This window comes from Pongo pygmaeus, chromosome X (genome assembly GCF_028885625.2).
Source record: "Pongo pygmaeus isolate AG05252 chromosome X, NHGRI_mPonPyg2-v2.0_pri, whole genome shotgun sequence".
Taxonomy (NCBI): domain Eukaryota; kingdom Metazoa; phylum Chordata; class Mammalia; order Primates; family Hominidae; genus Pongo; species Pongo pygmaeus.
The window spans coordinates 21,903,533-21,928,850 of NC_072396.2; the positions used below are offsets into that span (position 1 = coordinate 21,903,533).

The window sequence follows — 25,318 nt, forward strand, 5'->3', positions numbered from 1 at the left end:
AAACTGTATTTTACTAACTGTTGCATAGTAGCCTGTGTATGGTTTTTGAAGAAAATGAGTTTTGAAAAATCATGTTTACAATTTGTCACTCATTTTAAATCCCATTGTTGCCCTTCGGTTCTTATTAATATATAAGAATATCAAACACAAAATGACATTCTCTAAAATAGGTACTTTGGAGGAGTTGGCCCAAAACCTGAAACAGAGCCTTTTAAAATGGTACTTGGGGCAGAACCTGTCTCAGGATCACCACAACCAGCAGCTGGCAGGTGACAGCCTCAACGCCTGACTTCCCAGGACCCGCTCATCACCCGGGGAAGATCCGACAGCACTAGCCCTCCTGCCTCATCATCGCTGCGCTTCTGGCAGGCGGAGCCCCGTTCTCGTCCACGGCAGTCCACACCACCGTCTCTGCAGGCGTACGCGGGTCTCGGGAATCACCTCCGGAACCCACTCAGCAGCGGGGAGGGCGAGGGCGAAAGCGAGAGCCAGGAAAGCCCGGGCTGTCGCTGTAAGCCCCGCACTCAGTGGTGTCCCCCTCCCCTCGGTGGTGGGGCCGCGGATACCTCCTCAGCCGCCTCAGCTGTCGGAGTTCAACTGGTGGGCGGCCCGTCCCGCCCTGGCCGCCACCGCCGGGTCCCCTCAGAGGCCTCACAAAGCCATACTCCAGCCGCCCGCACCTGATTGACCCCGGGCTGTGGCTCTGCCTCGCGCCGCCACCGCCTCCGCCGCCGCGCACGCGCACTTCGCGCGCCTCTGTTCCCGGACGGCCTCCAGAGCGGGAACGCCAGGCTGCGAGCTGCTGGCACCTGTCTGCCTGCCAGACAAACCCTGGGCTCCGGCCTCGTGCCGGCACGCACATGCGCACGCGCCTCGCGCGCCTGCCGTCGGCCCTAGGGGCGGGACCGCGCGGCAGCGAGCGGGCGGGGGGCTCGTGGCGCGCGCGCCCCGCACCCGAGGGCTGCGGAGAGATATTTTGGGTGGCAGGAGGCCCCTCGTCATTTCCGCCGGGCAGCTAGTCGTGCTGGGGGCTTCACTCCCGCGCGTGAGGCGAGCGGGCAAGTTGGCTGAGGGAGTGCGGCAGAGGCTGCTTCCCTCGGCGACGGGACCCCTCAGCAGCTCAAGCCATGAACTGAAGCTCCCTAGGGACGGAGACCCGAGCGGAGCGGCGGAGGCAGCAGCAGCAGCATCAGCCGCCGCCGCCTTAGCGGGAACTGAGCAGACCCGGCGCGGAGCCACGACTCCTGCACGTTTCCCCCCCCGTCGCCGTTCCTGCCGGCGGTTGGCTAAGAGACGTTACAGCCGCGAGACCCGACACACAAAAGCCGCTTTCTCCGCGCCGTCCTCCCGGGGAGGCTGCGGCCAGCAAGGGACCCCACCTGAGAGCAGCCTGGGCTGCTGAGTTCGTTTTGTGTCTGAGCTCTGCGCTCTGCACGGAACCGACCCCGTACTCATGGCTCTGATAATGGAACCGGTGAGCAAATGGTCTCCGAGTCAAGTAGTGGACTGGATGAAAGGTAATGCCCGCTGCGGGGAGGGTGAGGCGGCACTGGGGCGCGGGGCACCAGTGCGAGATTAGGAGGGGGCGCCCGCCGCGCCAGAGCCCGCCACCGCGGCTTCCACTGGCGGATCGTCGTAAGCGTCGGGGCGGGGGTCCTCCAGGACTGGCAGGGGCCTGGGGTCCCCGGTCTCCTTTTGTCTCCAGCTAGAGGGGCGCGGAGCGGCCAGAGAGCTAGAGGGCAGCGGGCGCCACCCGGTTGGAGGCAGGAAGTCGGGAGGCGGAATACCGGCGCATGTTGCGTACTCCCCTCTCCCCTTACTGCCCCCGGGCCAGGAGGACGTGGCGACCCTTATCTCCCAGCTCAGGGTGGACTACCCCAGGACCTGCTCCCCTGGTCGCCCTTCCCTGGCCCCTTTGTTCCTGGGAAAGCTGACGCCCCCTCGGCGGCCGCCCTTGCCAGGTGCCTTCCCCTGCGCCAACTCTCCCAAGCAACTTTTAGCCCGCATAATGGGGTCAGGACGCGGCCGCCCTTATTTGGAGCCTGGCATCCCCCCACACCCAGATTTGGCTGAGGATGCCCAGGGCGGGGGTACGTGCTACTTTGAGGGTGAGGACATCATGCTTCCCCTGGGACAGCATCCTTGCTGGTATCTGTGGGCTGCCTCCAGCGCATCCCCTGGCATCCTTTGCCTTCTCTGCTTTCTCCCTTTCAAGCCAGTCGAGATTTTGGACCTCACGGCTTTTTATTAAGGGCTCAATGCCGGATGTAAGGTGATGCGCATTCAGGTACCTTCACATTTCTTCCATCTTGAAGGTTCCCCCTTTTAGCCCCTGGCGATTTATAATAACCACAGTTATAGACACTCACCCTCCTAATCGCAAACGTGAGCTTTTTTTCTAATCCCTGGGCTTTCCTGTCTCACTACCTCCCTCTGTTGTCTGAGTTAAGGGGCTTGTAGAGGACTCCCCCACCCACCAACCCCTTGGATCCCCAGGCCCAACTCTTCCCTAAGATTTTGGGAATTGAAGAGGGGATGGATGGGATGGAATGGAATAAAGGATCCGTGGCCACACTTCGGAAATGTTAGCGCTTTGCTCGAGGTCATACCTGAGCAAACTCTAGGTAGATCAGTCAGGGACCAAAGGCTTATTATCGCTGAAAATGCCTGTTCCTACGATGAAGGAGCCCCTTCTTGGGCTTACTTAACAGTCAGACTTTCTAAGCTCCAGATAATTTAGAACGAAAGGTGAGGTGATTGGAAGGGATTGAGAGTGACAGGGAGAAATTGATTTTTTTTGCTCATTCTTTTCCCCAGCCTTTTTGGCCACTTGCTTATTCTTGTGGATTTTTCTTTATTTTGCTTTCCTTTTATTCCCTTACTTGCCCCTTTATTCCTCATTTACTTTGCTTTTCTAATATGTGGAAACTGCTTTGTAACTGCTAAGCAGTACAAATGTGAGTGAATTGAATTAAACCTAATACATTATTTATCGACTGCCCCCCTGTGTGCAGTGCATTGTGCTAAGATGCCATGAGGGATATAAAGATGACTAAGACAAAGTCCTGCAGTAGCTCATCTTTGCTGCTGCTTTTTCTCTTTATGTATTTGCTATTGAAATTCCAATATCTTAGATTCCCACCAATTCTCCTCACTCTCCACCTTCTCCGTTTCTCAGTGATGGAAGAAAGAGCCAGAGTATATGCAGGAAGCAACAATGCTTAAAACCCCGTTCTTTGAATTTGTCTAAAAGGTTACTTTAGTTGGAGTCTGTTGCTGAAATATTAAAAGAAGCTATCTTGGCTCCATGGGAGTCTGATTACCTTCATAGACTACCTTTCGCAAATTCCCATGATGCCTGTAGTGAGTGCTGCATACTCAGTCTCCACCTCCCACCCTCCCAGTTACATTCTTGCAGTTTCCCCTCTCTCCATAGTTTAGGTCCACTGAAGCAGGTAGAATATATGATGCACCTATTCTGACACACATTATTAGTTGTCCAGTACACCAGTCCTTTAAAAATCTTTCCAGCCTAAAATGTGGCTTCTTTGAAGTTAGGTTAACATTGTTAGCTGTGATTTGAAAATTTTTTAATATATGTAAGTCGAATACCTTGTTTTCATACCTGTTGGTGACGCATTTTAGAGCTATTTGAAAAGATCAATTGGTAGCCAAGATAGAGTTTGTGTATCATGTACACATATGACTGGAAGAGAATGAATGATATAATTACCTGTATATTTCAAATCCCAAACTACTTACTGCTGAAATTTCCTTAATATTCATATATATTTGATTTGAGATATTATCAGAAAATGAGATTTAAAAAAATAGTTGGATGAAACAAACATTTCCTCAACTTGTAACTTACACTGTTACCTTAATTTTTCTCTTTGCCCTTTTCCCCAAATAAAGTTTAACAAAGGACATTTTAAAAATATTTTTCATCCTGCAGTAATGCAGTAATATTTAAAAGTCAACTGCTGATTTAGGCTGTAGCTTTGAGATAGCTAAACCTCATTTAGTGTTGTATAATATGTAGTGTTGTAAAGGCAGTACCAAAGAATGAACAAGACTCTTGAACAATTGCAGTGTGGGAGTTCTTCAGAGGATGCTCCTAATGAGACAGTTTCATCATCCTTAACATTAAAAGCATATAGTATATGCTTTCAGCTAGTCACAATCCTAAATAGTTATAACTCTGTTTAGTAAGGTACGTTCTTTATGTACTTTCTAGGGTATTTTTCTCTTCACTAAACAGAAAAAGAATCACCAAGTATATAAGAATAGGAATGGCCATATATTTATGATTCTAGACAATTGGTAGAAGTGGTATAGAAACTCAGTCCCAGAGAGGGAAATGAAGGGGGAAAAAAGCTGACAAGATTATTAAGCTTTAGTGGCATATATTCAAGGGCATATATTTATGAGGGACAATTTTTACATTGCAATTTTGATGCAATGTATAAATGGATTCATTTTGACTGATTAATTTTTATTAAAATATTTGAGGAAGATGGAAATATAAAATGTATATATTGTTAGTAGTAAAGATATAAGGAAATCCTTGTATTCTTTTGCTCACCAACTTCATTATTTATAAAATCAAATACTCAACTAAATTTTCTACTGACAATAAAAATTGGATATGACACAGTGTCAATGTTATTTCCAGTAAATACATGAACTCCTTATGAGTCAGTGAAATAAGTAGCTGTATCCCAAATTATCCTGATAGTACTTCTGGCTATTTGGAGCTATCTTATAGACCTTCAAATTAATTTTTAATATTAATCTTATAAAAATATTTTTGGAGAAAATCAAATACTCATAATTTAGCATTTGAAACTGACCTTCTTCAATTGGAAATTGCATCCAATCCTCTTGTAGTTTTTATATTTTAAAACATAAACTCTTTTCAAGGTAAATAAAGGCAAATGAGTTATTGGAAAAAGCCATAGGCAGAAAAGTAGGCCAATAATTGTTCTAATTTTTCCTCCGTCTGTTATTCTAAAATAAGTTATTACTCAGCTCCTACCTGTTCACTTGCAGGGCCTGGAAATATTTCATAATCTGCAGTTGTTTGAGTCCCCAGACCATCTCTACTTTTTTGCCCACTGAAATATAACAAAAATCCCTGAATGCTTTAGGGCCCCTGTTATTAACTTGATTATTAATTTTCCTAGTCCATGTCACACCCAGTCATTCCAATTTTTTTCTTACATCTTTTCCAACTCTGAGACTCATTCAAAATATCCACATGACTAAGTTATTTTTCTAGGACTCAGCTCCCTACATTACATTCTTCCAGTAATCTTTAATCTCTCTGGGTCAAACAAAATGATTATGACTTTTCAGAGTTAACCAAAAGGCCCCATTTTGCTGGTCTTCTCTTACCATCTCTGTGATTTAGCTCCAGCCACTTTTGTATTATTATGATTCTTAAAATAATCTAAATTTTTAAGATAGCCTTTTCTCAACCCATTCCACAATAAACTGCTCTACTCTTTCCTGTTTACTATAAATCATTTCTTCAAGAGGCATTCTCTGACTTCTAATTTCTGTCCTGATGACTCAGCCATCTTGAGGATAGAAAATAAAATACATTCTTTTAGGTATAAAAAGCAAAACCAATGTTTTGTATACAATCCTATAATAGAGGAAAATGTAGTGATTATATAAAGTCTAGTCAGTATAAAAGTTAAATGCTGTAAAGGAGAATGTATTGGATAAGGCAAAGATGTTTTGACAGGTACAATACTCTTTAGTAATTCTTTTTTCCCGTCATAGGACCCAGAGCTGAGGTTGAAATTTGTCTTTATTACATAAAGGAAAATATCAAAATTTTGAGTTAAACTGTCTTGAGAGAGAGATTGGAAATAATTTTCTGACAGGAACTACAAATAAGCTTAAGTGATCAAATTGTTTGTATCACTTCCTTTTGAAAAATTAGGGTTTTTTTTCAATTGAAAGGTGACTAAATTGGCACCAACAGTGTCTACTTTGGATTTGACTTTTTTGGGGAACAGGAATTCTTGTCATTTTATGTAAAGAAGAAATACATCTTTTCCATATGTAGAATTTCGTTCAGAATAAATGTTATTTTTCTTATAGTGTTATTAACATTTGCTCCTTAATGTAACACTCATGATTTAGTGCAGATTAGGAACAAGGAGTGTATTTATGTAGATATATTTGCTCCATAGATATTATTTTCTCAGTGCTTTTGCATGGAAGGTGCTCTAATGGGTTGTTTTAAATGAATTATTCTCTGCTTTGGGGAAATTAGCCTCTGTAAGGGATGGTAGTGACATTGACAAACTTAGGCAAAGACAGACAGAGGTGCCAACTAGCACACGTAGTAATTTTTTTAAAGGCTGTATATGAGCACCATTGGAAAGAGAAGATGATAATTTTATTGAATCCAGAAGGGATCTGTGAGGAGGGTGGGGTTCTAGCAACTATTTAAGCTACTTATTTAATTAAGGCATAATCTAAGAGGGATGTATACTAAATGTAGCGGCACAGCAAGAAACTCTAGAGTTGAAATGGGGTTATTAACTAAAGGGGGGTTGTTGTATATAGGTTTGTCTGGATGAAGGAGAGAGGTGGGCAGTAGAGGGAAAGTGAGGGAGGAGCATGAGTAGGTGGCACAAAAGTACAAGAACAAATCTGCATTTCACAAAGACAATAAAACTCTCATCATGTCCTGAGTTTAAATAAATGCCACATTATAAAACTTTAGCTGCCAAAAATAAGCCCACAAAGAATGTGTATTGAATTGGTACAGCTGTTTCAAATCTGTTTCTCAGGAATGATTTGAAAATAATGTTAAATTATTTTGAAGACTAATTAAATCATTAACATTATGTTAGATATTTCGAATTTTACTGAACCAAGTTCTTATATGAAGAATGGAAATAGACTTTTAAGTATTAATACTGTTCTTAAAGCAATGATAAATTATCATTTTTATTTATAACAGAGCAACCCTAGATTAGGGCTCAATTTGTTCTTTTTTTTTTTTTTTTTTTTTTTTTTTGAGATAGAGTCTTGCTCTTTCACCCAGGCTGGAGTGCAGTGGTGCAATCTCAGCTCACTGCAACCTCCGCCTCCTGGATTCAAGTGATTCTCATGCCTCAACCTCTCAAGTAGCTGGGATTGCAGGCACCCACCACCACCCCTGGCTGATTTTTGTAATTTTTAGTAGAGATGGGGTTTCACCATGTTGGCCAAGCTGGTCTTGAACTCCTGACCTGAAGTGATCCACCTGCCTCGGCCTCCTAAAGTGTTGGGATTACAGGCGTGAGCCACCGCACCCAGCCTCAATTTGTTCTTAATGACTTTTAGCTTTCTATGTGTCTTCCCTGCAGTACCTCACACATAAGGGTTATTGTGAAGAATAAAGTTATTAGCTTCTAAAAAGAGTACTAAAAGAATGGATCATCTATACTAATTTTTAAAAAGGGTGGGAGAAGGGAGTATAAAGTAATTTGAAAAAAATGGAGTCTAAAAGTTTTAATTGTTTATGGCTTTTTATTGTTTAGTGTCTGATTAAAAACAGCAAGTATAGTCTTCAATGTGGAATCATTGTGTTGAATTACATTCAGTGAGTGAATTCACAGTTTTCATGTATAGCATAGGCCTGTGTTCTTCAAAATGGTATATTTTTGTGGTTGTGGAAGCCAAATGATCAAAAGAAGCCAAAGAGTTGTTTTGTTTTGTTTTTGCTAAGCTTTTTAAAACATTATATTAAAACAAACATGGATATTATATTCATGATGTAGAAAGCAAAATTGGCATTATTTCAAAGATGAGACCAGAGACTTAACAGGAATTTTAGGCTTGCAGCAGGCTGTTTAAAGCTGTATTCTCCAGACCTCCCAGGGTTAAGTACACTCTTGTGAGCAATTACAGATGCATCAGTGGAAAAGTTGGAGAAGCGGTGGTTGAGTTTAAAAAAGGTAAAATTAATGTACTCTGTTTCCCTTTTTTTCCTATTACTACAAGGCACAAAATATGACCATTTTTAGTCGAGGTCATGATAATTGTAGCATCTTAATTTTGTTTATTTGTTTGATCCATACATCTGCAGTCAGGATGAATTCCTTGAAAATGAATCTCATCCGATCTCATTCTTTCACTTCTTACCCTCATCAGTTTAAAACAATTTAATGACTTCTCATTGTTTTTAGGATAAGGGTCAAAGTCCTTAACATGGCATATAAGACCCTTGAAGGTTTGGTCATTGCCTATGAGGTAAGCGTCATGCCCGGCACCAAGTATACAGGCTGCCTCACCGTCCTTCCTGTTTGCCTACCACTGGGCATTTGCACTTAATATGTTCCCTCATCCCTCTTCACCTAGTTAAGTCTTACTCACCGTTCATGTCTTAGGCTTTTTCTCATCCATCTTAGGAAAGCCTTTCCAGATTTGTTAAATCACATCAAATCCTCAGTTATATGCTGTCCTAGTACCATGTATATCTCCTGTGTCCCATTCACCAGTTTTATTTTTATATTAATTTGGATGATTATTTGATCTCCAACTCCCCCACTAGATGAGTGCAAGAACCCCATCTATTTCTTGTACCAGCGTGTAAAAAAGTATCTGGTATAAAATAGGCACTTAGAAAATATTTGTTGAGGGAAGGAATAAATTAATTTATTCACAGATACTGGTCTGTCAGCAAATCTGCTTTCCTAAATGACAATGCATGTAAAGTCCCTTATAATGCTCTAATGGATACTTCAGTGCCAACTTGTATATTGTGTGCCAGAATACAGTAGAAGTAGGGTTGCTTTATCCACTTCTCATGGTTGTAGTGCTCTAGCCAATTCAAAGATACGAATCATGGTTTAAACTTATTTTGTTATAAAATATTAGTAATTTCATTAAATTAATAACACTTTTGTATTTATGCCATATTATAAATAGTATAAATATTACTTACTAATGTCACTTAATAAGACAACATGATAAGCAAATACTTATTAAAACATTAAAACACACTCCTTCTCCTGAGCATTTATTTCCCTTCATTCAAATTTTCTAATTGTTTCTTCATTTGGGTATTTTTTAAAGAACTCTATATATTTTAGAATGCATGATAGAGTGAAATTGATCAGATGTCTTAGTTTTGTCCTCATAAAAATAAAAACAAAAAGCTCATATAAAAAATTAAAATGCATTATTCTGTTGTGAGGATATCCTTTATTTGTTAATTGGGACAATAAAATGGAAAAACAACCCTTGGGCTTAATGAAACCATTATCTTATTTATTATATTTAGTGTTCAATTTGCATTTTTATTAATAGGAATACAATTAAGGTATTTAAAGGTGCATCTTAAATCAGTATTTTGTTGTGTAATTTTTCACCCTTCCCTCTGATTTTGAAAGAAAGAAGACTTTAAAAACTAGATGTAAGTTTATCATTACTAATTTTTGAAGGGCACTTGTTAAGAACATACGTACAGAATTATTGCAAAGCATAGTTTGCTAAATACAGGTGCCTCAAGTGGATTTTCTATGAATTACATGCTGCTAGATAATCACTAGTAGGCAAATTACCAAAATTTTTCTAATAAAGCCTGCCTCCTCCCAATTTAGAATCATTAAAATACAAATCAGAATAAGTGAAATTGTAAAGATCTTAATAGGCATGCCAGTTTGTTAACTCTTTATAAAACACCATCAGGCTTAAATGCTCTAGCTAGTACTGCAAAACAATGGATTGCAATTGTGCCCTGATTTGACTTACAAACAACTATTCTACAAGATGGAATTTTTAAATTTTAAAGATGTATTTAATTTATTGTTTGATTTTAATTTAAATTACAATCATTAATTCTAATGGAAGTTTTCATTATCTTACTCTTGCAATTTCAGGAAAAAAGAGTTGTTGCTATTTGCATAAATGCATTGAATTTTAAATTTTACTAAAGTGCAGTAATAACTGTTTTAGCTTTCTTTGTTCATCTATTGACTATTTTACCACAACATAAAATTGTTTGAAAAACCGAGATTTATTTAGTAAACCAAAACTTGCACTGACACCAATATATGATAGTTTGTCATGATAAAAATGTTACATAACTAATACCAAGTATAGCATACATGACTATTATATGTTTACTTGACATTAATGTTCTTAGAAATTAGGTAGGTTGGATAGTCTTTAGATACAGTGGTAGATAAGAAGAAACCTCATTAAATTAGTTGCCTTTTTAAATGTTGCTCAATATCTTTTTTTTTTTTTTTTTTGGTGTTTGTTTGAACTTTTTATTTTGTTCCAGATACATCTGCTATTTTTAAAACAGGCTTGCAACATGTTTTCTTAAGTAATAGCTAGAACAAATCAATGGAAGCCTGGCTTAGATCCTAGATTTTCCTTTTTTCAACTTATTTACCAAAGATTATAAAAGAATCTATTTTCTAGTAAGTTGTTAGTTACACTTAGCAATGTAATTTATTAGTAAAAACCTTTAAAAATGCTGGCATTAAATAATACAGCTGAATGATTAATGTTAACACTGGCTGAATTTTTGTTTTAATTTTGTTGTGTTTTTTATGTGTATATAGGAATTTATTTTGTATATTTTTTCAGAAAATTGGTATTTTAATTTTGTGAAAATCATTTATATTTTGGTTTTCAAAACAGGCCATTGGGATATTAAATACATATAACAGAGAAAGTGTAGAGATTTTGCTCATGATGCTCAAAACAGACATATAGTAGTCCAGTGGCTAGTTTTCCTCCTGGCCTGCTGGAACTTACATAGAAACCAAGTTTGATGTGGTATAGAGCTAGCATGATATGGCCGGGCTAGGTGCTCTTTCCCCATTTCCCATTATATTGGTGTCAGGATGAGCTTTGTGGCAGTCTCTGTTGGCACCAATGTTACATTAAATCAAAGGAACAAGGCTTCCTTATCCAGAAGCCTGCTCTGTTGCCTTCTAGCTGTCAGACCAGAGACTTTCAGTTTGATGTTGAATTGACATACACAGAGTAGTTAGTTCTGTGAAAAATTTGAGTTAGATGATTTTTCTTTCCAGTGGCCCTAGACATAATGCTTTGAGTTTATTTATGGTAAAAACCTGTTAATTGAGATTCTGTTTATTTGGGATTTGTGATAATTTCACTGTGCTCCTATTGAAGATTACTTTTAATATGTGAAGGAAGGGTTTGCTGATCAATCTAATAATGCAAACAAGATTGGAAAGAAATTGTTTGACCTGGGAGAATACAATGTTTTTGTACTATACTTTGCCAGGAGCCACTTACATACTGAAAATATGATAGTTAGAAAGGAGTTGTATTTTTACTTAGAATTTCTGTATACTTAGAATTATCAGTTTTTATTTTTTGGAGTATTTTGCAAACATTATTTAATATAGCTTGGTTCTTCTCATTCACCCAAATTGGAAAGGTCATGTACTTCACATTATATTATTACTAGTAATCTTTCAAAGTGAGATAAGGGAGAGTTATTAACACCTTTTTATAGGTAAAGTACAGAGAAGTTAAGCAGCTCAACAGAGATTGTAACAGCTGTTCAGTGAAATTAGGTTTGACGTCAACTTTTCCCCTACTGGATTGGATTTACAATTTAGTGGGTAAAGGATACAGTTCAGATATGTACACAATGATTTTCAGAATTGACCTTTTAAAATTTTTCTTCTGAATTTTCTACCCTTTAAAAATTGGCATAATATATAATATAGTACAGGTAAGAGCACTTTGGAATCAAGATACCTGGGTTTGTATCCTGACTTTATCACTTCTTAGCTTGTGTGATCTTAGGGAGAGTTTAAGTAATTTTCCCAAGTTTTCTCCTTTTTATAAAATGGGGATGCTGGTATTACCTACAATTACCAATCTAAAAGGTGTTTCTACATTTTGCCACATTTTTCTGTTGTGGTATACTTAAAACAATGCCTTGTATATAGTAAGCACATATAAATGTCAACTTTTTTAAAGGAAGGTTGTATTCTGTTGGCAATATTCAGAGGCAGAACTAATAATAGATTATATTTATTAAGTGCTTACTACATACCGTGTCCTGTGCTAGGTGCTTTCCCTACATTACATTTAATGCCTGTCTTAACCCTGAAAGGTTGGACTTAATCCCTATTTTACAGATGAAGGAACTTTGGCTTAGAGAGATTTTTACTTAGAAATGTTGAATGACTTGTCCTATATACCTGTATATTTATTAAGCAGGTATTTGTTTTAAGTATTGATTTCTGATTGGTTCCAAAATACCTAATATTTCCACCTTGCTTTTCTAGCAGAGGTAGATGTGATGTGAGAGGAATCCTGGAAATACTTTTCAAAGATGTGTATGTCCTCTCCATCAGACCTACCTTCTCTAGTATCTGGTAAGATGGGCTATAGTTTTTGTGTCCTTTGGGCTTCTAGTGAGATGTGTGTGTGCGCGTGTGTATGCACGATGAGTTGTTGCTACTTCTCAGGGCTTTCATTAGTGACAAAGATGCCACATATTACTGTAGTCTTGGTGACAGCTTTTCTATTTTGAAGTGACCCCTAGAGTTTGACGTTCCCCTCTGCTGAGTCTGAATGTAGGCAAAAAAAAAAAAAAAAAAAAAAAAGCCTACTCTGAGCACTACTGCCAAGAACCCAGTGCTGAGATGTTTTGTTATCAAAGGATTGTTAATATGTGGTGCCTGATAATATATCAGTCATAACTATATCACATTTTACCAAAAATAATGATGTTTGTTTAGATTTACTCAGCAGTGGTTAGCCTTGCTACCTGCATTTCATTAGTATTTCTTTGAACAGCAGACATTTTTTGGTGTGTTCCTATGGATCCGAAACGCTTATATACCTACAAAATGTTAATTCATCTCCTCAAATTGTTTTGTTTGGAAACATTTATCATAGACCAAATTGTGATATGATAGGAAAGCTTAGTGAATCACAAAAGCAATTTAAATGCTAGAGGAAATTTAATCATAATTAGTTAAAAAACTATTGTGAAATAAATGCAAAATATGGAGTGGTCAAGTTGAATTAGAGATATTTGACCAATGGAGTGCTTGTAAAATGGTAATGAAAGGCACAATTCCATCTACATTATATTTGAAAGTGATACACATAATTTTGTATATGTTTTAAAAATACATATTTCTAGTATATATGTGGAAACTTAAAGTAGGATTTGTTCAAAGTTATGCAAACATGATATTTTCTGTTTCTCCTTGCTTTCTTTTAATAGAAAGAGTTAAGGTGAGTTTGCTTCAGACTGGAAGTGTTAAAATAAGTGAAAATAACTTAAATTGTTCTTTACTTGTGGAGAGAATGGTTTGAAGTTTCTCACTTTTTATAAAAGCTATTACAATACCCAGGACAATAGAACCTTCAAAAAAATTTTGAACTGTAGTAAATTACCAACTACTTTGAAGTTACCTTAGTCTTGTCTCTCTGACTCTGTAAAGCACCTTTTTCTCCTGAATTGCTCATTATCCTTTAAAATTCATATGAATTAAAATTAATTTTGTTTGGGGATGTTTTTGAGAATTTCATCACTTTCTTTGAAATAATTGTTGACATCTTGTTTTAAAAACAATCTGGCTTAAATATGGTAATACTGTGAATCTCCATCTACATTAATTTTAAGATGTATCTGATTTAATGTTTAAAGGTAGTGGTTTCTTATGTTTTAGATTTTCAAATGAAGCTGCATATTCTTAAACATATGCATACTGGAAACTAATGCATGCACATAGAAAATAAATACAACAGTGGGCTGGGTGTGGTGTCTCATGCCTGTAATTCTAGCACTTTGAGAGGTTGAGGTGGGCAAATCACTTGAGCTCGGGAGGTCGAGATCAGCCTGGGCAACATGACGAAACTCTGTCTCTACAGAAAATACAAAAATTAGCCAGGCATGCTGGGGCATGCCTTTAGTCCCAGCTACTCAGGTGGCAGAGGTGGGAGGATCACCAGAACCAGGAAGGTCGAGGCTGCAGTGGGCTGTGGTCACACCACTGTACTCCAGCCTGGGTGATAGAGTGAGACCTTGTCTCAAAAAAAAAAAAAAAAAAAGGAACTATAACACTATTATCATGCCACCGTCCATTCATTCCTTAATATCAATATCTATTTGTACAAATTTCTAGTTTCATAAATGTCAAACACTTTGTTTTTTTTTCTTCCATCAGAATCCAAATCAGGTGCACACATTGTAGTCTAGCTTATTCTTTTTTCCTATGTCAATCTTTTTGGATGTTTTACATAACAGATGTTATGTAATATCTCCTGAAATAAAATTCACAGATAATATAACCTACCTACTCACATAATTTTTAAAAACTCACTAAAATGCCCTTATTGTAATAAAAAGAAAAATACATAATAAAATAATATGGGTTTCTGTATGTACATACTCAGTATGACTATACAAGAAGAAAATAATTGATATTTTTCCTCCTTTTTTTTTTTTTTGCGACGGAGTCTCGCTCTGTCGCCCAGGCTGGAGTGCAGTGGTGCGATCTCAGCTCACTGCAAGCTCCGCCTCCCAGGTTCACGCCATTCTTCTGCCTCAGCCTCCCCAGTAGTTGGGACTACAGGCGCCCGCCACCATGCCCGGCTAATTTTTTGTATTTTTAGTGAACATGGGGTTTCACTGTGTTAGCCAGGATGGTCTCGATCTCCTGACCTCGTGATCCACCTGCCTCAGCCTCCCAAAGTGCTGGGATTACAGGTGTGAGCCACCACGCCAGGCCTATTTTTCCCTACTTTTAATGAACATATCTGGATTTAAAAGAAGCATTCAGATCAGAAGTTGTTCCATAGAGTGTACACGAGAAAATGGAAGAACAGATGAACTAATAGTGAAGTAAAAACAAATATTAGGAGAAGTGTTAATGGACCAGACTCATTTGATAAGCCATTCTAGTAATCCCTATTGAACATTTGAAAGTCATGAGTGAAGGAAACAGCTTTTTGGAGAATGTTATATTCTAGGGCTGGTATAGGGAATATGTGAAAAGAGCCTGGAGCATCCTGTAGTGCCATAAAGTAAGGAAGTGTTCAAAAAACACAATGATGAGGGCATGTAAAAGACTCAAAAGCCAATCTGAAAGAGCTTCCAATAGCTAAAGCTGGAACAATTTGAACAATAAAGTATTATAGTATTGGATTATAACCCAACATATAAAATAAATATATTCATGGATCCATCCTGATATAAATAAATGTCTGGATAAGTAGAGAAATGGAGGAGAAGAGACAAATCTTCCATGTAGAGAATTACAAATCATTTATATACATACTCCCTAACTCCCACCATAAAGAGGTGGCACTTAAATTGCCACTCCTTGATTGTAGGTTGCATTTAGTGACTTGTTTCCAGAGAGTAGAGTATGAAAAAGGGGAAACATACAACTTTATAGTGGAGAAACCTGGCAGTTCCTACCTTGGCCAAGTGATCAAGGTTAACATCATCAGTGATAAGTCATGTTGATAGCATGTACCCATGATACGATGTGATATGATGTGATGTGATATGATTGATATGATATGATGAGAATGGTTCTTTATCTCTGTGGTCTTTCCTTACTCCCCACAAACCTATAACCCCATTCTAACCATGAGAAAAACATAAGAAAAGCCCACATTTAAGGACATTTTTCAGAATACCGAACCAATACTCCACAAAACTGTCAAGGCCACCAATAACAAGGAAAATGTGAGAAACTTAAAAACCAGAAAAGGCTAAGGAGACACGATAATTAGTTATATGATGGCATTCTAGATAGGATCTTGGAATGGAAAAGTACGTTTGGAAAAAACTAATGAAATCCAAATAAAGTGTGCAGTTTAGTTTATTAGCAATATAATAAGGTTGGTTCCTTAGTGTAGTGAATGTACCATAGTAATGTGAGATGTTAATAATAGGAGAATATGAGTGAAGAGTATACAGGAACTCTTTATACTATTTCTTGAAACTTTTCTGTAGATGTAAAACTATTCTGAAATTTTTAAAAAGTTGTTCAAATAAAAAAGTTACAGTATTTTTCAAATTTGGTAATACCAAAAGATAAGCTATGTCTCATATATGAATAGTTTTGTTTTGCCTCTCTGGAAGTATTAATAATAAAGTCTTTCAAATAAAAAGGGCACTTGGGATATAGAGTAGTTCTTCACTATGTGGGATTGTTCCATCCATGGATCTAGCAATCATTCAGTAACCTAATCATTGTGATAACCCAGTACTACTCATAATTTTCAAAATCCTCCCAGGAAACAATATTGGCCCTGGCCTGGCATCAGGATCCCTGGCCTTACCACTTTTCTTTTTTGTAAACCTTATACTTTTCCACGTGTGAACATTTTTTAAATTTTATGAATACATATTGTTGTGATTTGAAAAATAATTTTATTGAATGAATGTTATACTTTGTTTTCATTCTACTAAAGTTACTCTTTTATTTGATTAGCATTTTTTACCTTTTGCTAATCAGGAAATATGTTTAAGAAAAGGAGACTAAATGTACATGGATAGGATGGAGACCACCAAAAGTTAGCTCCATCTTCTCATTTTACCTTAATGCTAAACAATTTGCAATTAAACTCTCAGACAGAAGAGTGTGCTATTCTAAACATTGTTAACAAAGCTTGACTCCCAGTGTTCCTTCTAATTGTAGTTTCTGTTTCCTGTAGGCAATTTGTGTGGGAATGTTAAGCAAGGCATGATAATTTTGAAGTAAATAAATCTTGTGGTTTATAATTGATAATCAGCTGTATATATAAATGTGTGTGTAAATATGCACACACATTTACTTAGGGCAGATATTTACTTACCTAGGGCAGTATATTAGTCTGTTCTTGCATTACTAGCATAAATACCTACCTGAGACTGGGTAATTTATAATGAAAAGAGGTTTAATTGGCTCACGGTTCCACAGTCTGTACAGGAAACATGGCTGGGGAAACCTCAGAAAACTTTCAATCATGGCGGAAGGCGAAGGGGAAGCAGGCACATCTTACATGGCTAGAGAAGGAGGAAGAGAGCAAAGGGAAAGGTGACACACACTTTGAACCAACCAGGTCTCATGAGCACTCACTTACTATCATGAGAACAGCAAGGGGGAAATCCACCCCCATGAACCAGTCACCTCCCACCAGGGCCCTCCTCCAACATTGGGGATTACAATTTGACCTGAGTTTTGGGTGGGGCCACAAATCCAAACCATATCATTCTGCCCCGGACTCCCCCAAATCTCATGTCCTTCTCACATTGCAAAATACAATCATTCCTTCTCAACAGTCTGCCAAGTCTTAACTTATTTCAGCATTAACTTAAAAGTCTACAGTCCAAAGTCTCATCTGAGACATGGCAAGTTTCTTCCATCTATGACACTGTAAAATCAAAACCAAGTTAGGTACCTCCAAGATACAATGGGGTTACAGGCATTGGGTAAATACACCCATTCCAAAAGGGAGAAATCAGCCAAAAGAAAGGGGCTACAGGACCACGCAAGTCTGAAACCCAGCAGGGCAGTCATTAAATCTTAAAGCTCCATAATTACCTCCCTTGACTCCATGTCTCACATCCAGGCCACACTGATGCAAGGGGTGGGTTCCCAAGGCCATGGGCAGCTGTGGCCCTGTGTCTATGAAGGGTACAACCCCCTTGGTGGCTATCCCAGGCTGGCACTGAGTGCCTACATCTTTTCCAGGTGCATGGTGCAAGCTGTTGGTAGATCTACCATTCCACGGTCTGGAAGATGGTGGTCCTCTTCTCACAGCTCCATTAGGCAGTGCCACAGTGGGGACTCTGTGTGTGGGCCCCACATTTCCTCCCACATTGCCCTAGTAGAGGTCATCCATGAGGTCTCCTCCCCTGCAGTAGACTTGTGCCTGGTCATCCATACATTTCCATAGATCCTCTGAAATCTAGGCAGAGGCTCCCAAGCCTCAACTCTTACCCTCTATGCACCCGCAGGCTTAACAACATGTGAAAGCTGCCAAGGTTTACAGCTTGTACCCTCTGGAGCAGCAGCCTAAGGTGTATCTGGGGTCCTTTTAGCCACAGCTGGAGCTGGAGTGGCTGGGGACACAGGAAGCAGTGTCCTGAGGTTGTACAGGGCAGCCAGGCTCTGGGCCCAGCCTGCAAAAACCATTCTTCCCTTCTAGGCCTCTGGGCCTCTGGAACACGAGGGGCTGCTATGAAAGTTTCTGAAATGCCTTTGAGGCCTTTTCCTCATTGTCTTGGCTATTAACTTTCAGCTCCTCTTTACTTATGCAGATGTCTACAGCTATCTTGAATTCCTTCCCAGAAAATGGGTTTTTCTTTTGTACCAGATAGTCAGACTGCAAATTTCTGAACTTTTATGCTCTGCTTCCCTTTTAAATATAAGTTCCAGTTTCATACCATCTCTTTGCTCATGCATATGATCATACACTGTTAGAAGCTACTAGGCCACTTCTTGAATGCTTTGCTGCTTAGAAATTTCTTCTACCAGATACCCTAAATCATCACTCTGAAGTTCAAAGTTCCACAGATCCCTTGAGCAGGGGCATAATGCTGCTAGTCTCCTTGGCAAAGCATTGCAAGAGTGACCTTTACTGTATTTCCCAGTAATTTCCTCATTTCCATATGAGGTTACCTCAGCCTGGACTTGACTGTCCATATCACTATCAGTGTTTTGGTTACAGTCATTCAACAAGTCTCTAAGAAGTTCCAAACTTTCCCTCATCTTCCTGTCTTATTCTGAGCCCTCCAGACTGTTCCAACCTCTGCCTATTACCAAGTTCCAAAACTGCAGCCACATTTTTAGGTATCTTTATGGCAATGCCCCACTCCTACGTACCAATTTTTTGTGTTAGTCTGTTCTCACATTGCTAGTAAAGAACTACCTGAGACTGGGTAATATATAAGGAAAAGAAGTTTAATTGGCTCACAGTTCCACAGGCTGTACAGGAAGCATTGCTGGGGAGGCCTCACGAAACTTTCAATCATGGCAGAAGGCAAAGGAGAAGCAGGCATGCCTTATATGGCTGGAGAAGGAGGAAGAGAGCAAAGGGGAAGATGCCACATACTTTTAAACAATCAGGTCTTGTGAGTATTCACTCACTATCACAAGAACAGCAAGCGGGAAATCTGCCTCCATGATGCAGTCACCTCCCACCAGGCCCCTCCTCCAACACTGGGGATTACAGTTCAACGTGAGATTTGAGTGGGGACAGAAATCCAAACCGTACCAAGCAGTTTTGCTGAAATTGAATATAACTCAAAGACCTTTTCTGATTGTTTTTAATCAAGGAAGTCAATGTTTTTCTTCTTGTCATTAAATGTGGTACCTTATTTTCATCTTATAATGAGTCCATGTAATGCATTTAGTAGATGAGTTTGGGTTATGAGGGGTTGTGATTTAAGACCTCCTTTGGTCACGTCTCCAAGAAATTACATTAAGTTTCAAAACTTCATACTTGCCCTTAATTCTTGTGCCTTTCTGATTAAGATCTTCCTTGTTTTTTAGTTTAATGGTGTGAAAATTCTAAAAAGCTCAGTCTTTGGTAATCCGTAGATAAAGAAACTGACAGAAAACTTAATGCATTAACCTGATACTTTTTTCTTTCCACAAAAAATTGAAATGTTATAATTGTCACAATTTCAACTTACTTGATTCTTTGTTATTAATCCCTCTCTGTAAAAATGTGAAGTTCTGTTGACATTGTTGATGTGAATGTCTTAAAAGTGTTGCCCTGATTTGCTGCCAAATGTCTTTTTCTGATTTATGCTCTGTGAGTACCAACCTAGCTATGCATTAATGTGCTCTCTGTGAAATGCTTCTGCTTTTTGTACAAACTATTCTTAAGCTATGCTTACAGGAATGAAGGACAGGTTGTTTTATTTCAGTAAGGTAAGAATGCTTTACATTTAAAGAAAGCTTCAAAAAACAACCTATGTCAATTATACATTAAATATCAAGGGTTTGAAACTAGTTTTGAGTATGTGACCAGAAAGGATGGTTTGACTTTTCAAAAGAATTTCCAATATCTTAAAACTTTAGAATTTATCTCGGGTTAGGTGGGCAATGTTTAGACTAAGTTGTTTCAATGCTTTCCAATAATACTTTTCATAAAATTTCACAGATTTAGGGTGGCTAGCTATTGCAGTAATACAGTCTTATAATAATTAACAACAGAATGTTAGAAGCAAATTGTGTGATTTGCATGACTTATGAAATACAGATGGTGAGAAGTAGACTTGGAAGCTTTTTCAGGGTGCAGATGGACACGAGTTCTTCAGTGAAGTTAATTAAAAGTAATCATTGTATAGTAACCACTGTCTTGTAGGCTGCTAAGAAATTAGTATTCTACTTTCCCAAATGAAAATGCCAGATGATGCCTTTCCAGGCTGTGGGAAATATCTTTGTCACCTATAGTCATGTCAAAAGACGCATTCCTCTTCCCCTTTCTTCCTCCATCTCTAGATTTCATACAGATGAATAAAATTAAAGGGACAAATACTAGTAGGAAGCACTGTATATAGAAGACAATACAAATTATCTGTAGTACTAAGTTGGGATTGGAGGTTCTGGTCCATCCCACATTCTGTCCTGTATTTGTATGTGTGTTTAATTCATGTCTTTACTTCTCAAACCCTTTATTTTAAAATGGAGATAATTAAAATGTGTTTTATAGAGAATAGCTGAGGAATAATTAATATACAGTCTAGGCAGAAATGGAATAACATTCTGACACTGGCGAAAAAGAATTTATTACTGTACAGGATTTAAAATGATCTTAATGGAAAAGAATTTTTTTAAGTATTCCAGTTTAGAAATAAATTACTAGATATAGCTCACATGTGTTTGCCTTATGATATGGCATGAAAATAAGATTATACTGATTTAAAAATGCATCTGGGTTATAGATTTCAGGTGGTTGGCTTTGTTTTGGGAACTCTTTCCCTTTTTCTAACTTCTGTCATGTAGCCACTTCTTTTTCTAACAGCTATATTGGAGTGTTTCTCTCCGAATCAATATTTTTACTTATTTGAGTCAAAAGACTACTTAACTAATTTAGCCTAGTTGTTAGAATGGTATATTCCATTTTTCCGGCCAGGGAACTCAATACAAAGGTCCTAAGGCATTGTTGTTGATGGCTCCACCAAACCTGGCTAAGTCCTGAATCAGTATAGGCCTCATCTCAGTAGTAAACCTTGTATATCACAGTCCCCTAGTACTTCTCAGCGTTATTTTATCAGAAGGTTTATGATTATTTAAATTTTATTTCTCAAATCTTGTCAGAAGATTGGAATGTAAGAGTTTTATTATAACAGGTTTATTATTATACATGGTGATCAAAATTATTATTAAACACTGAATCTGTGCAATGAAAATGATAGGTACTTAGCACTAGAGCTCCATTTAAGTGATAGAAATGTATTGACTTTTCATAGGAAAAACAGTCAATTGTAAGAAACAAATGAACCAATTCATTTCAGCTTGGATCACTGAAAACAAGAGAGAATCATTGGCAAAACAATGCCTTTTCTCATTCATGTGTCACAAATGGTATTTGGATTGAGGACAATTGAGAAGTATTAAGACTGCAAATTAGTTCCCAAGTTGTGTAGAATAGTTGTTTGAAAGTGTACTTTCCCAAAGCTCCTATGCCAGCTTTTAATTTTTTTATTACCAGCAGTTTTGTTTTTCTTAGGTTTTACATTTTGGTCTGCATTTGTGTTTTCCTTATAAAAATGCTCTATATATCCAACTAGTACATCTTGTGTAAATGATGTCAACTCATATATAAGACTTCATTTTGAGGAATTTTAAAAATACACAAATTTATTAAGAGCTTTCTTTTAATCAGTATAATAGTGTAACAATGTTGACCTTAAAGCTTTTCAGAAATATTCACCATGATTTTGTTATTGCTACTTCTTCCATCTTTTTGATATTGACATGTTTCTAAACAACAGTGGATAGTAAGATGTCAGATTTTATACTTTCATTCAAACTTTGAAGACCATTTGGATTTTTTGGGATGATCGGCTCTGAGCCATTCATAACTCATTTGTTAAAAACACATAAGTCTTCGAGTAAATGAATGCCTTGAAAAAAAAAAAAGAGATCATGTGGTTGAGACAGCTTTACTTCTGTCAGGGTTACCTATGGTAGGGCAAATTATTTGGATTTCTGGTTTTCTTTCCTATAAAAGAAAGTTGGATGATATGATCTTAAAAGCTGTAAGATTTGGTGATTATAAGCTTTTAAATTCATGTTCATACTTGGTTTATAAGTGATGAATGATAAACATTCTTGATTTTCTTTACATCTACTTTTATGACCACCAGTGACAGTTGGGCCCTCTGAATTTTTCAGTTTAAGTTTTTTCTACCCAGTAATTAAATGCCAAACACGAAACTGTATGTGCTTTACACAAAGATTTGCTATGTAACAAAAGTGGAAGGTGTATTTTTTATGTTTTAGGTGGATTTGAATGCCCACAGTTCTAGGCCACCAATGCCAGTTTACCTTTACAGATTCTGTTTGGCAAATTCCTAAGACATTAGGTTACAAATCTTTCTCCTTTCTCTTTTTTCTTTCTTTTTTCCTTTTTCTGTAATCTTTCACCACTGAAAACTTTTAACAGTTACAGGTTAGTAAGCATATCATTGAGCAAATGCCCTCCAGCCTCTTGGAGAGTCTATTCACACTGTCTTCTCTGCCTGCCCCTTGGTAATACACAAAAAGTTTCAGGTGGCTGAAGCCCTAATATATTAAAAACAAAAATTTGAACTCTAAATACACCTGTAAGAGCAAGGAAAACATAAATTAGAATATGTGGCATATGTAAATTGATATGGAGTATCTGAAAAAAACAGTACTTTTTGTTCTTGGTGGTCATATTTAAATCATACTTTTAAAATCAAAAGTCTGTGTAATATGATAGTTCTGTAAGTTATATCTAGATGTCTGTGAATGCATCAAACAGATTTTCTTTATGCATGGAGTACAAGTACAACCCTGAAGTTCTTAGCGAAATTTATGCCTATTTTTATCAAACTTTAACATGTATGGTTTTATTATATTTAATGGGCAAATTTGAAACACAAACTCAAATACAGTTCTGGTGTCCATTATTGAAACACATCATCATTTAAAACCATTTGTAACATTTTCTTTTATAAAAGAACATGCTCTACACACTGACACTCTTGTTCTCTGCACAATCTATGAGATGAATTGATAGCTAGAATGAGAACGAACTTTTAGAAATCTCTTGGCCCTATGCCCTCATGTTACTTGTAAGCAGCTGAGCTCAGAGAGGTTAAAGGACTTCTCTAAATTCATGTATCTTTCTAGTAGCAAAATTAGTATGGCAAATAACTCAGTATGAAAGCTCAGAAATAGTATGTTGCATAGATCTTTTCATTGTTGTGAGGGCATCCTCTATTAGAAACAAGAGAATGAGTTCTTTTGATCACTGGTGTCAAAGTTAGAGCAGGTCTTTATTAACACATGCAACAAACCTACTTCATAGAATAATACCCTCATTAGAAATGTTTGTTTTAGATTCATTTTATTGTAACTGAATGTAAGATTCTGAAATGCCAAACCCCATTTATAGTTAAAATGCTATTAACTGCTCGAAAATCTTCTCCTGATGGTCTTCTAATCTCTGTGGGCTATGACTCAATGATTTTAAATCTCATTTTCTAAAGCTTTGCAGATTGTTAACGCAGCCCAGTGCAACAGGATTAAACACAAATCTGAACACACAGTACTTTTTGAGGTCCGTTTAGAGCTGAATAAGTGGTTTGCTGTGCTGAATAATTTATTGTAATTCACTTTAATAATTTTCCATTTTAATTATGAGCAATATACATGCACCTAAAACTCTAAGTGTGAATTTTTTGACACTTTAACCCTTAGCTTTCTATATTATTTAAGTAACCTCATTCACACTACTGGAATTAATATATTAGAATAAATTGGTCCCTTGTGTTTTATAATACAAGTAGCTGTCTATGACACACCAAAAAAGTACATTTGATACCACATGTTCTCTCATATGTGGGAGCTAAAAAAATTGAATGCATTTAAGTAGAGAGTAGAATTGTGGCTACTAGAGGATGGGAAGGGGAGTGGGGATGGGGAATTGGGATAGGGGTTTGGGAGAGGTTGGTTAATGCATACAAAATTACAGTCAGATAGGAGGAATAAGTTCTAGTTTTCTATAGTACCGTAGGGTAACTATAGTTAACAATAATTTATGTTTTCAAATAGCTAGAAGAGAGGATTTTGAATGGTCCCAACACAAGGAAATGATAAACGTTTAAGGTGATAAATATGCTAATTACCCTGATTTGATCATTACATTGTATACACGTATCAAAATATCACTCTGTAGCCCATAAATATGCACAATTATTACATGTCAATTTAAAAAGTGCATTTTGAAAGATCAAGGCTGCTGAATTATTTAAAAATTTATTCAGAAAGCTTATTGATTTTGATGTCCTCTTTTGTACCTATTGTACATATTACTTACTTCTATATAGTAGACTTTATATCATTTAAACTGTTCTGATTTCTGTCTCTTTCCAACATTCCAACATCCTAGTGTTATAAAGCCTCAACAATTGGAATCTCAGATTTTAAAAAAATATTTATTTAAAATGAGAATAACTATAGCAGTGTGATATCTGCATTTATCAGTGCTTTGATAAGATATGTACATTGTATGGATCATAGTGAAATTTCTGGTAATTATTTTAATAACTAAAAGTATTTAACAAAATGGAAACAAATACATTAATAGATTTTTCAAATTTAGTATTTATATAGGTCCCTTGTACTATGTGTGCTGTCAAGTATTCAATAAGTGAAAATATAAAATACTTTTTTTAACCACTATAATGCCATTGTATGATTTTTATTCTGCGTATTTCTCTAATGGTACTTACTATCTTTTACAAACTACTTTCTGTTGCATCTTAATTTTTAGGTATTGTATTTTTCAAGATTTATCATCCTTTAAGGAAGGCAAAAATATGTAACTTAATCACTTGAAAATGAACTGTGTCATTATGCATATTTTCTGATAGCTGCTGTCAAAGATAAAATAACACTTTCTGCCACCATAAGAAGTGTGGTCACCTCAGGACAGCACTGAGTCATACATCTGGGGCCAGTAGGAAAAGTTAGCATCATTGGCAGCCGCGTGGGCTCTTCATGTTCCATGGAAAATGGCAAATTGGCACATAGTGTAACTTAAATATTTCTCAAATACCTAAGTCCTTGGAAAAATTAATGTTAAGTAGTAT

The 25,318-nt window shown here is 37.6% G+C and overlaps 1 protein-coding gene across 8 annotated transcripts in view; it reads left to right on the forward strand.

Moving 5' to 3' along the window:
* Positions 1-790: 790 nt before the first annotated feature.
* CNKSR2 (connector enhancer of kinase suppressor of Ras 2) overlaps positions 791-25,318 on the forward strand; it is a 282,653-nt gene continuing 258,125 nt past the window's right edge. For 5 of the 8 annotated variants that reach the window (XM_054472202.2, XM_054472204.2, XM_054472205.2 and 2 more), the window contains exon 1: positions 806-1,517. In XM_054472202.2, the coding sequence (XP_054328177.1) occupies positions 1,454-1,517 (64 nt within the window). In that variant the 5' untranslated portion in view covers positions 806-1,453. Of the gene's footprint in view, positions 1,518-25,318 lie in introns of all 8 variants that reach the window. The other 3 variants (XM_054472210.2, XM_054472208.2, XM_054472203.2) reach the window with 2 other exon arrangements.